This window comes from Telopea speciosissima, unplaced genomic scaffold (assembly GCF_018873765.1).
Source record: "Telopea speciosissima isolate NSW1024214 ecotype Mountain lineage unplaced genomic scaffold, Tspe_v1 Tspe_v1.0151, whole genome shotgun sequence".
Lineage (NCBI taxonomy): Eukaryota > Viridiplantae > Streptophyta > Magnoliopsida > Proteales > Proteaceae > Telopea > Telopea speciosissima.
In genome coordinates, this window is record NW_025317487.1 from 31,981 (window position 1) to 45,909 (window position 13,929).

The 13,929-nt window shown below is 37.5% G+C and overlaps 1 protein-coding gene across 1 annotated transcript; it reads left to right on the top strand.

Moving 5' to 3' along the window:
• Positions 1–3,019: 3,019 nt before the first annotated feature.
• On the top strand, positions 3,020–3,553 carry LOC122647774 (protein FAR1-RELATED SEQUENCE 5-like). The gene has a single exon (XM_043841092.1). It carries the CDS (start codon positions 3,020–3,022, stop codon positions 3,551–3,553), a length of 534 nt encoding a protein of 177 aa, XP_043697027.1.
• The last annotated feature ends 10,376 nt before the right edge of the window (positions 3,554–13,929 follow it).

Below are 13,929 nucleotides of genomic sequence, written 5' to 3' on the forward strand. Positions count from 1 at the left end.
ACTTTCAGTGTCCATTTTGACCCAAATCTGTTCCCAGTGAAAAAGGACACATAGGGCTATCTCATATAAAATCCTCAATATAAAATTCGATCAGGAAGTATCCCCTTTATTGCATTCTTTCTCAGGTTTCAGATTTTTACTGTAACAGTACCATCCGGATTCCAATAATTATTTGACCCATCAAAACATCTTTATTTTAAACCAAATCTGGTGGAGGTCCTCTACACATGAGGAAATGTCTCCAGTAAAATTTTGGGAAAAAAATCCCACTTCTAACTATGTCAAACATTAAGTTCAAATTCGGTCTACTGTTCTGCCTACTGCAGAAAATTCTGCTAAGTTTCAAATTCCAAAATTTGAGTCTTCTAAGTTCTTCTAGGTTTCAACTCACTGCCCTAGGTTCACATTTGTAGTTCAGAATCCAACCTAAACGTTTTGCTCTGATACCACTCTGTAATGCCTTGCCTTCCGTTTTGGGAATTAGACCGTTAACGGTTCAAGGATCGACGCGTTTAAGGATAATGAACCGGATTTAATCACAAGTGTGGTAAAATAAATGGTTTTTCATAAAATCATCATTAGTGATCATTTTTCGGAGATAACCCGCGGAAGTCTTATTCAAACCATCAAACTAACTTATTATAGTCATCTCCAAACTTGAAATAAAACTTTAATAAAATTCTACCATAAAGTCTCAAAATAACATTAGTTCTAAACTGATAACAGTCCCTAATAATCTCTAATTGCAAATATAAAATGGTCCATCGATGTCTTCACAAGGCTCCTCTTCTCCACTCGCCCATCCACCAAGTAGGGCTTCATGTTCTATTTCTAAAGGCACACCATCTGAAATGATATAAAGGGGTAAGCTTTCGGGAAAAAGCTTAGCAAGTACACATCATACAACCCTTCAAGTAATAAATCGAGGGTCTTGAATCAAAAGTCAATGGTCAAGAATAAGTCAGGATTTAAGACAACAAATCGAATAGAGGTAAGGAATAGTTTTATGCCATGCCATGCATATGTTATATAAAAGAAAATATCTCATTTCAATTTCAACCTTCAACAGTATTAATTCAACACAAAGAAAATAAAAGTAAGTAGAGCAATCTGAATTATGGTCCCTTAACGTGATACGGTTTGTAACGTAATACAACTCTTAACCATATTCAGATTCCATCCAAAACCTTTCATTCAAAATATTTTTGGTACAACCTACGAGAGTGTGACATATTGCCCCGTAACGTAATACGGCCTGTAACGTGATACCACCTTAAACAATATGACATTACCTATTCCGGTAGATACCACATATTTCTTTAAAATTTCATAGTCATAGGAAGACTTATATAACTATAAGAATCCATGTGAAAACATTATTTCCATCTCTTGAAAATATCATGCATATTGTCAAAACCTCGAATGAATTTCATACTAGGACAATCATGATATTAAAATAACCTTCATGCTTGATTTAAGGGATCTTGATAAATCAACATATAACAAGGATCAATAAGATAGTAGGATCATAGATCAAATAAATTCAGCATTGGTAGGATTAAAATTGGATCGTAGATCAAATAAAAATCAGCATTGATGGATTAAGGAATTAGATCATAGATTAATAAAAAGATCAACATTGATGGATTAAGGAATTATATCATAGATTAATAAAAAGATCAACATTGATAGGAGGATTAAGATCAAATCGGAAGTCCTAATTGGAGAGGTGAAAAAATACAAGAATTGAAGTATAATGTTTACTTACTGCTCTTGAACCAAAATAAATATTTGAACCTTTAGATACAAGGCCTTGTCTTCCCAAGCTTGAGCAAAGGAGAGCAATGGAGAACGGTATGAAGTTCCCCCCTTCCTTTCTCCCTTTTTCTTTTTTCTTCTTCTTTCTTCTCTTTTCTCCTTCCACAATTTCTTTCCCCTTCCTTTCTCCCTTTTTCTTTTTTCTTCTTCTTTCTTCTCTTTTCTCCTTCCACAATTTCTTTCTCTCCCTTTTTCCTTTTTTTCTTTATTTTATCTTTCTCCCCTTTTTTTCTTTTTTCTTCTTCTTTCTTCTCTTTTCTCCTTCCACAATTTCTTTCTCTCCCTTTTTCTTTTTTCTTCTTCTTTCTTCTCTTTTCTCCTTCCACAATTTCTTTCTCTCCCTTTTTCCTTTTTTTCTTTATTTTATCTTTCTCCCCTTTCACGTTTTATGCCTCTCTCTCTCTCCCTCTTTCAACTAAATCAGACTTTCTCCCACTCTTTCCTATTTGAACTGAATTTCTCTTTCTTTGTATCCACTCTTTCCTATTGGAGCTCAACTTTCTCCCACTATTTCCTATTGGAACTCAATTTCTCTTTCTTTGTATCCACTCTTTCCTATTGGAACTCAATTTCTCTTTCTTTGTATTTATCTCATGATCCCTCTCTCTCCCCCTTACTTTCTTATCTCCTTATTTCCCTCAAATAGAAACCTCCAAGCCGTGGAGCATACTCATCCCTCCTCAAACGTGGGTCTAGCTTTTCTTCTCCTTCTCTCACCTAGTAGTTTGTAAGTGGGGCCCACCATGTTGTTCAAAGTAAAAGAATAAAATCCCCACTTAATTGCTTTAAATGAGATTTGATCTCTAGACCACTTAATCATGTGCCAAGTATTAACCACTAAGCTAACTAGCTTAGACATTAATAGGCCTATAAATAAATATGTTTAAATAAAAGTTGCCTATAAGCAAACCACAGGTGAAGTTACAAGTATGTCTACCAAGCACTATACTTTAAACACACTAGCAAGTTTCTTACCTCGAGTGTGTATGCTAACGACCAAGATTCCATCCTTCACTGGTCCACTGGTACAGATTCTGCACATATGGTGAAAAGCATAAGTTACTCTTATATTTTGGGCCCGGATATTACACTAATAGCTGATGAGATAAATGAATCATTTATATGGCTATTTAGGACATGACTTCGAGCGCTGAAAAATATGTAGCCTACAACAATATTTATAGATCAAGACCCAGGAATAATGAGAGCAATCAAGCTTGTGTTTCCATTGACTGTGCATCGGCTATGTGGATGGCATCTGGAGAAACATAGCATACAACATATGAGAGTATTGGACAAGAAATATCCTGATTTGAACACAGTTTATAGGAGTTGTATTTATGGTTCTAATACACCAGTCGAATTTGAGGAGCATTGGAAGATCATGATAAACATATTTAATTTACAAGCTCATCGATGGCTAAAGAAACAATTTAGGATACGTCAACATTGGGTGCTTTGTTATTTTTGTAACACCTTTTTTACTGGAATGAGTACGACACAGAGGGGAGAGTCGATGAATATGTATTTTAAGGGCTTCTTCACATCAGCAACACCTCTTAATGAATTTGTTACTCAATTTGAAGAGGCTTTGAACAGGAGAAGAGAAAAAGAAGCCAAGGAAGATACTATCTGCATCACCTTATCCCCTTCTTGTGCTACAGGTTACAGAATTGAACAACAAGCCACTAATGCTTATACTAATAAGGTGTTCAAGTTTTTCTCTGAAGAGTGATTCGCTTGTTTTGGTCTTCAAGCGAATCAATGTGATAATGAAATTATAGAGAAGAGGTATAAAGTCTTTCATTTGGATGGGGTTCGAGAGAATAATGTCCAATATGTATTCAATAATCATTATACTGATATCACAATTTGTGGATGTAACTTATTCAATAACAAAGGTATATTGTGCAGACATATACTTAAGATATATGTGATAACAGACAAATCCCACATTCTAGATAGGTATATCATGCATAGGTGGACCAAAGCGGCCCAATTTAGTAACACCCCATCTGGAACTGTGTCAGGGTCATCTCAAGGACAGCCACAACAACCAATATGGCTTTTACAAGATCTTGCCAATAAATCTGTAAGAGAAGCATCTCTTTCTGAAGAGCGATTTGATGTTACTTTAAAAATATTGAATGAAGAGTTAGTACAGGTCCAGAGATTGCAAGCAAATGTGTCTAGTTCGAGTTATTATTCGAAACCTTCAGCTGTAGTCCAACGAAGAGTAAATCAATCCTTACATAGATCGATAACAAGGGGGAGACCAAATTTACAACGTATGTTTGCTGACATTGGAACAATCATTAACCAAAGGGGTTACCATTGTTCTTCTTGTGGCGGTACAGGCCACAACATTCAAAATTATCCTATTGTTATTCTTTTTCTTGTCTTGGTATATCTATATTGCAAGTTCTATTTATACTTGTTAGTTTCTTATAAATCTTATTGTAAGGTTAATACATTAAGGATTACGGGCGATCATACATAAGTCAGCAACTTCTCTTTGCAAATAGAGACCTTGGGGGATAATACACAATGTAGTAACCTATCCTTGCAAATAGAGAGAGTACGGGATAATACATAAGGCAGAAATCGATCGGAGCAAATAGATTTGAATGGTAAAACATCTAGGTTATATTAAGACCTGTTCTTAATATTTTGGTAACACAATACCTCTTTATTCACTAAACCCTTGTTTGTAATGCAGAACCTACTACTCTTTTGTGACAGTTTTGTCCTTAAACCAATTTTGGTTAGGATATGGGTGAGTCATACTCCAAATTTTGTAAATTATATTCGATTTTGGTTCATTACAGTTGTGGTTTTCTTATAATTTTTTTAAATTTTATACAGTGACATTTCTGCATTTATATATGTTTGTTAATATTGTTTTGCCTGTGAAGTGCTATTGGATTGGACAAACCCTAGCTGATGTAGATCCCAATCTCTTGTTGTAATGCCCTTGTGCTGTTACTGTTACTGGAATACTACAAGTATTGGAGTTGCCATTTACAGGCTTAAACTACATCCACGACCATGGATGTTGCTGCTATTGTCTTCCTCATTTGAGTGCATGCTATTGTTGTTCTTGGAATTGGATTTATGTTCCCTTGCAAGACAGCTTATTGCAACATTCTCCACAAGTAAGAAAAATGCAGTCATACCAGGAAGGCACGAATTTCAATTTTGCTTGCACATGTTTCTATCTGACATAAGATAGTTAGATTTTGATATCCATGGCTCTGATCAAATGATAGTTTTTAGAGTTGTTCTAGGAATTGAATTTTGTGTGCCTTAATAATTACTGTGCCTATTTATCTCCACCAGGTTTTTCTGGGGCAGGTGGATTCGAAAAGCTGGTTTGAGATAGCTGATGATACCGCGAGGAGTAATGGATTTTTGGTTTTTTGTCATCTTGAAGCCCCAATCTCCTATTACAAAGACATATTTTAAGTTTTCTATGTAGTGGTTGCTTGATAAATTCATATTTATCTTTGAAAGAAGTTGCACATGAAAGAAACATACACCAGTCTCCTCTTTTCCTCAAGAGAATTAGAAGCATATATACTGGTGGATTGTTGTTTTGTATGACATAGGAGGTTTGTATAAGTAGTGTGACAGAAATACAATTTTAGGGTATGAACTGTAAAAATGTCTTTGTTGGCTTTATTTACTATATCACTTTAATTTTTGTCAGGTCTCTTATTAAATTTCTTGTCCATCTTATTGGATTATTGTCTTTCTATTTTTTGGTTGTCCTAATTTCTCAATTTTTATTTTTGAAGTATATCAAAGCATGATTATAATAAAACTTGGTACATAATTAAAAGAGTGCCCAGCTGAAGGAGCTAAAAACCCTTAGCCAATTAATTGAAGTTAAATACGTGGTTTATCATGTCAAGGGGGGTTTCAGTGTCAATGAATGAACCAAGATGAGTTCTAGGCCTCCAAGGGTGATATTTTTTTCTTGCTAATGAGATAAATCCGAAAAATAAAAAATTTATGTTCGTAGAAAAAACCTCAAAATTCGACGTTGAAAAGACTCAGTTTAACATTCAAAGCATAAACTTCGACATCGAAAGAGTGTCATAGGAATGAGATTTCATATTAGGTTGCAACTTTAATGTCAAACAAAGTTCGGTGTCTATCATCATGTGTGCCCGACAAAATCAATAGGGAATGTCGTTTTACTTGGTGTGCCATCGTGTACTTTGCCCAACTCAAGATTTTTTGCCACATAGGAACATGGATTTGGCTGTCCTCCAGCCGTGGCTAGAGCTTTTAACAAAGAAATTTTAACTTTGTCCTCTTAACAAAGACATTTTTACAGTTCATAAAGACAAAAGGAAGACCATGGATGAAGTTATTGGGTTTATTGGGTTATTGGGTTTGAGGGCCTATGATTGATTGGTTATTGGGTTTTGGGTTATTGGATTTATGGTTTATTGGATTATTGGATTTATTGGGTTTATTGGGTTTAATGGTTTATTAGATTTGAGTGTCTATAGTTGATTGGGCTATTGGGTTTATTATGGGTTTATTAGGTTATTGGGTTTATAGTTTATTGGGTTTGATCATTATTGGGTTATTGGATTATTGGGTTTGTTTGGATTATTGGGTTTATGGTTTATGATTTATTGGGTTTTTTGGGTTATTGGGTTTATTGGGTTTGAGGGTTTATGGTTTATTGGGTTATTGGCCGTTACTCATTAAGACAAAAGGAAGGCCAGGGAAAGAGAACCAGACCCTATTTTTGTTAAATATTGATGGCTTAGATCATACCCCACGCTTGCAAATTTGTTCAAGTAGAAAGTAGTAACACACCCATTACTTGCAAATTTTGTCTTTTTGAACTCACGATAAATTTTGTCTTTTCTAAACTCACAAAAGAAGAGAGAGAGAGAGAGAGAGAGAGAGAGAGAGAGAGAGAGAGAGAGGACCTCAAGCCTTTTCAACTTTCAAAGTTCAAACAATACAAACTCCAAAGTGTTTTGTCACTATTCATTCAAACACAGAAAACCATAGCAATAAACCTCATATTTATAAACAGTTTTACACCTTTTTTTTTTCTTCCATTTCAGACTTCCTATCCTTCAATATATAATGATATTAACTCATGTCCATTTAAGCCAGAAACTATGTACAACCAAAAAAAATTGAAACATCCGATTGACTCGGATACATCATATATGAGTCCATGTCATAATGATCTAAGATGACCATAAATACAAACCTTTTAACCCCCCCCCCCCTCAAAAAAGACACAAAAACTGTCCAAAAATCAGTGTGGAAAAAAAAATAATAATTTAATCCACAATCATTTATTGCAAAAAAAAAGTCACAAAAAAACATAAAACATTCTTCAGTTTGTCTCTTCCTGTTCCTCATCATCTGTTGCATTATACTCTTCTTCAGGATCTTCTGCATTTTCTTATAGATCTTCCTTTGGATCTTCTTCTGGATCTTCTTCTTCATCATACTCTTCTTCAAAAACAATGTCTTCCACATCTTCTTCTTCATCATCGATGACAAGATAATGCAAGTGTCTGGTATGTTGTCTACCAGAATCGGATCATCAAAAGTACCACCACCATAGGCAGGTGGTGCTGGTGGAACTGTTGGAGCTGGTGGTGGACCTGCTGCAGCTGCTGGGGCTGGTGGAGCAGGTGGAGAAGGTGGAGCTGTTGGTGGAACTGGTGGGGTAGGTGGACCTACTGGAGCTGGTGGTGTTGTTGGAGCTAGTGATGCTGCTGGAGTTGATGGGGCTGGTGGTGGACCTGCTGGAGCTGATGGAACAGGTGGGGCTGTTGGTGGAACTGTCGGGGTAGGTGGAGCTACTGCAACTGCTGGAGCTGGTGGAGAAGGTGGAGCTACTAATGGAACTGGTGGGGTAGGTGGAGCTGCTGGACCAAGTGGTGCAGGTTGAGCAGGTGTAGCAAGTGGAGCTGGTAGAGTTCGATAAACTACCAAAGCAAGACGACACAACTCTCTCTGCTTTTCAATCCGCCATCTCCTTAAAGCTATAACAAGCACAAGATTTTCTTGCCATTGTAAGCAAACACAGGAATAATACTGTGATTCCTGCGGGGAGAATTCATAGGTGTTAGTATGACAGACAAAAAATAATAAACTCTTTAAATGGTGGAAGAAAAAAATCCACAACTAACACATAAACAACTAGCATAAGTAATGGAAACAAGATTAAGGATAAGATAGTTGAATAGTAAATGAAATAAACAGAGATAACGAAGGAAGCCAACATCAGTGATACAGTACTACATATTAAGGATAACTTGAACAGAAAAAAAAAACCCATATTCAGTGAGACAGATACAACTGATATTAGTAGAATAAATAACTGATCAATATAAGTGAATAAATCAAAAGTAAAGTTCAATATAGACAAAGTAGCTGTGATTAAAACCAAAAATATTGATTCTGGGCAATCTTATCCTCCCAACGATGGATAAGCACAGAGTGATCAAAAACAGACTAAGTAAATCCACAACTACCAATAAATTTACTACATTTATTGGACTTTTTTTTTTGGTGAACTACATTTATTGAACTTGGCACATGGAGACTGCTTCAGCCCATAAAATAGAAAGTAAGAAAATAGAAACTAACGGGAAATAGAAACTACTAAGGCTTTATAGGATCCAGCCTTCAAAACAAACAAAGAAAACACTTACTCAATTTTCTCTGTTTTTCTATCAATTTATATTTTCTATTTACTTAATCACTTCCAACTTATCTCTACAAACAGGAGTATCCCAAGCTTAAAACTGCCAAAGCTTGAATCTTACAAGTACTCCATGATCAAACCTTGATTCATAATACACTATAGCAATGTCCTACGGCTATCCATTTGTATGAGAACTCAAATGGCTATTATGGATACAACGTACTAACAATAAAACAACACCAAGGATCCTAGAACTAACTATGATGGCAGAAGAGTGCAATAAGATCTCCATATAAACCGGACATGAAATCTTTGGAGAACCACTAAAACAATAATCCAAACTCAAGATTTTTAATATAGAAGTTTTTTTGTTTTTTTTGCTAAAGATCGGCAATGTATTGATTATGTGCAATGTAAAAGAATCAAAATACAAGCACTAGTAACAGTATAAAACAAAACTCCAGCATAGGTGAGAGCATAGGAGGGCTCTCGGCCTAGCCAACTGAGGGAGCAGTGCAGTCCCTGCTATTAGAAAACAATGAAGGAATTTCTATGAAAATCTGTAGTAAGGTCGGCTGGATGCTTCGCATGAGGTAGCACTGGCAAGGAAACCTGGAGGAGAGCTCTAGTAGTTGGTTGTTTGTTCTTTTGCTGTGTAGTTCGCTAGCTTTTCCGTAGCCACATGTGCTTCCCTGAAGCAATGAGTCATGCGCCAATGGATAGAGCTGGGGTAGGGAGAAATTGACCACCACTTTTGCAGCCAGCACCAAGGGATGTTGCGCGAGAGAAATTTCCATTCAAAACATCATCTCCTATTGTCATAAGCAGCTTGGGTTTTTATCTTATTTCTCTCAAACATATTTTTAGCTTCTTCATTGCTGACCTATTATTGAAGTTACAGTGCTACAAAAATTGCATTTGTGATGAAGATATAGTTCTTGCCTCTTGATAGCTGTCCTATTTTTACATTACTCTTATTTTTATTGAAATTATGGCTATTCTGGATGACAAAAATCAGACCATTAGTATTCGGCTGAATGGGAACAACTACTCCTATTGGTCCTCTATAATGCAAAATTTCCTACTTGATAGAGGCAGATTGGGCTATGTAACGGATTCTACTGAAAAACCATCTGATTCTAAGGACACCTATGATGCTGAAATAAGTAAATGGGAAATGGAAAATACACAGGTAATGTACAATAATACCAATAATACCCCTTTCACAATGGGCTGCCTCCAAAGGGCTGAACCTCGTAGATCCTTGCATTGTTTGTTTGATTGCGTTGTCCGTTTGTTTCGTTTTGTTTTCTGCATTGTATAGGTTTCCATTTCTACAGTATTGAACACTTCTATATCACTGATCGACAAGATAAATGTTTTTGGGCACACACAACTTCAGGCTCCTTCATTGTAAAATTAGCTTGGAATGTGTTAAGAAAGAAGGCAATCACCCCTGAATGGGGCTGGGCGATATGGCATAAACACCTGCTGCCATGCACATTACTGTTTGGATGGCGCATGATGCATTGTGCACTCCCTATAGACTACAAGGTGAGGCGCAAAGCAGTGCCACTTGTGTCAAGATGCAAACTATGTCAAGCAGCCTGTGAATCAGTTACGCACCTGTTTCTAGAATGTGCTTTCATGAGCCAAGTCTGGAGGGAGTGTCTTTATTACTTCGATGAAAGTTGGGGAGGTTTCCCATCTATGGAACTTCTTTTTTCATGGTGGAGGAGAAAAGCCAAGGTAGTGTGCCTTCCCATGACGTGGGATATAATGCTGGTTATCATATGCTATCATATATGGCTGGAGTGAAATAGGAGAAGATATGAAAACACTGGAATATGCCCTAAACAAGTGGTTAGGCTGTGCTTTAATGAAGTAACGGATTGCAGCAGAATCCATGGGGTGCAGGTCAACTTGATACATGCATTGGTTTTGGCCAGGAACCTTCATCTCACTATCAAAAGGCCGACAGCTAGGAATATCATTGAAGTGCACTGGAAGCAGCCTCCCACAGGCTAGTGGAAACTCAACATCGATGGGTCTTCAAGGGGTAATCCGGGTTCAGCAGGTGCAGGGGGAATTTTATGTGATCACAGGGGTACAGTAGTAAGATGCTTTGCAACATTCCAAGGTGTGGCTACCAACTATATGGCAGAGATGGGTTTGTTGGAGTGAATCAAGCTCAAGAGCTGAATATGGATCGAATTTGGATCGAGAGTGACTCGGCTGCAGTGGTACACGTACCCAATAACTAGGCCCTTACCTACAAGCCTCCTATAGCCTTTGCAGTAACTACAAAGCCCCAATAAAGATATGCAACTATTGCGACATTCCTGCCAAGCTATCAAAAGAATAGTGTCCTCAATCAAGAACATTGGATCCAAATATTAGCAAGTTACATAAGACTAATAAGTTTCAATCATATGAAAGTAATTTTATCCAACATAATGCTAAGCCAGACTATATAGCCTCCAATATGCTATCAGACTTAGACATGGAGGGTAAAGGGTCCCCAATTTGATCATCTCTTTTTTTTTTAAAAAGTTCTGCGAAAAATAAAAATAAAAGTTGTATCCTAGATAAAAAGAGCTGTTTTATGTTACAGAGTAAAAAAAAATAGAGTAATATATTACAGAGTATAATAAAACAGAGCAATATGTTACAGAGTACAAAAACAAAGCAATATATTTCGATTTTACGGTTTTTTGAGAAGATGAAAATCCTAGATAAATCGGACTGATTACCCTTCAATAACATAGAAACAGAGAGCATCACTTGACCGCAGACACAGCGTATCAACAACAGCTTAACATGCCATGAATTTGCAGAAGATTCATTCATATAAGTAGGGAGAAATAAAGAGGCAAATAAAAAAAAATACAGTTTTAGGGATTCCTGAGAAGGGGAAAATCCTAGATAAATCGGACTGATTAGCCTTCAATAACATAGATACAGAGAGCAACACTTGACCGCAGACATAGAGTATCATCAAGAGCTTCAAATGCCATGAAATTGTAGAAGATTCATTCATACTAGTAGGGAGAAATAAAGATGCAAAGAAAAAGAATACAGTTTTAGGGTTTTCTAAGAAGGAGAAAACCGTAGATAAATCGGACTGATTAGCCTTCAATAACATAGAAACAGAGAACATTAGTTGTTGATCGCAGACACATAGTATCATCAACAGCTTAACATGCTATAAAATTGCAGAAGATTCATAGAAGTAAGGAGAAATAAAGATGCAACGAAAGCACAATACAGAGTTAGGGTCTTTTGAGAACGGATTACCTTTGGTCTGTTGAAGATGAAAAGGAAATACAAATGAACAAATGAGGTTATACATAACCTGATTAAAATGATTTCGGGAAGGGAGATGAGAATTTTCGCTTTCTCGTTTGTTCATACCATTTCGGTCGATCTGGAACCCTAAAACCATGATAAGTGATAGATGTCATTTCTATCAATCAAGATTTAGGGTTTTTTACCGGGACCCTAACCTTCACCTTATATCGATAACATACAATCCATCGTCTTCTCAATTGCCTTCATGCATACCCTTTCTCTTATCATCTTGTAGACACTGATTTTTGTCACCCCCTAATTGGCGATGATGACAACAGGACATGGACGATGGACGACGCACTCTCCCTCTTTCTAGACCCAAGATACCTGACCCATAAGACCAAGAACCATGCTGAGCACAAAATGGCCCATTTTAGGCCAAAAAACACGGAAAAATGGCACTGCGCCCCTATGGTGTCGTGGACTCCTTCCTACTGCGCCGTGGGCGCCTTCCCATGGCACTGTGGGGATGTGTACCGGATTTTCACAGCGCCATGAGGGGTTGTGATATCAGCTTGCTGACGTCACCCGCGACGCCGTGGAAAAGTCCCCCACGGCGCTGTGGACATCTCCACGGCGCCGTGGAGGACTTATCTGGCCAAGAGAGAGAGAGGGTCCCTCCCTATAAATAGGGGGGTCCCCTCCCACATTTTCCAAGGAAATTTTGGGTAGAGAGACTCTCCCCAAGTGGATTCCACCCTCTTTGTCTCATTTTTTTTCACTCTCTTTTCTCTCCTTTCTCTAATGAGAGTGTGAGTGAGGGAAATTTTCTTGGTCGTGGATAGATCCTTCTATTATCCCTTCGAGCATAGAGCGCTCCTACTCCTAGGTGTTGTTATCCCATCAGTGCATGGATAACCATCAAAACCACTTTATTTCAGACTTTATTTTGTCTGTTTTTCTCCTCTCCAAATCATTTGAAAGAGCTGTTACTCTGCCCAGAAAGAATCGGCTTCCGTCCATTCGTCTATCTCCCCTGAGCCAGGGGAATACAACCATACAGGTATAATTACTGCATTCTTGTTGATTCAATGCAGTCCTTTCGTATTTCATCGTTTTAGTCTGTATTTTTTAGATATGTAATGTAATTTATTATGCTTTAGTTCAATTCATAGCATTTGAATGTAATTCATAATATCCCCCATCCCCGTAATAAAAGAGAGAGAACATTCGTCTTTATATAGCATCTAATACAGAGAGACCGGCTTCGGCCGGGCGAGGTGGGTGCCTAACACCTTCCCACACTCGTAACCTGACCCCTTACCCGAACCTTTGGTCAGACCATATGGAGTCATGTAGCCCGATTCCGCTCACAACGGATAGGGTTACACTTAATGGGTCCTAGGCCCTAACCCTAGGTGGCGACTTCACATCATATTAGCATATTTTAATGCACGATCCCAACCCCCCATTTATCCATATTATACATTGACAATATTATCCATACATCTAAACCCTTGTCGCCATAAGGCTGGGGAACCCTCGTCTCGAGGACCACGATACTTACAGTGGCGACTCCACTGGGGATGTGAGTGGACAAACGTCCACTCGAGGTCAAACTTTCTAAATAGGTGCTATCAATATATGACAGAATGTTCTCTCCAAACTTTTATGTAAAAAAAAATAATAATAAAATAAAATAAAATATATATAAAATAAAAAAAAAAGAAAAAATGTACAAAACAAAATACAAAAAAAAAAAAAAAAAAAATACCATAATATGTTTGTCTTGGCTAACCCCTGTGTGTACTAACCGCATCATGCATAGTGCTCGAAGTGAAATCAAACGACGAGGGTACTCCCTATCGTGCCTTTACCCCCGGGGAGGTGAAGCACGTCATACTAAGTACTTTGAGATCGGATGATAGCCACTTCCTGTACAACTTTCTTGCACACACACACTGCATGGGAACTCCTCTTACCCCCGTAGTTAGTCGTTGGACCCCATGAGTAGTCATGGGTAATTCGCGGTGAAGCTACAGCCCTTGATATTTACTGTACCAGTTTAGAATCACCAGCGAGGGTATTCACTAGTGTGTTGGGGGGTGCTTTAGCCACTCAAA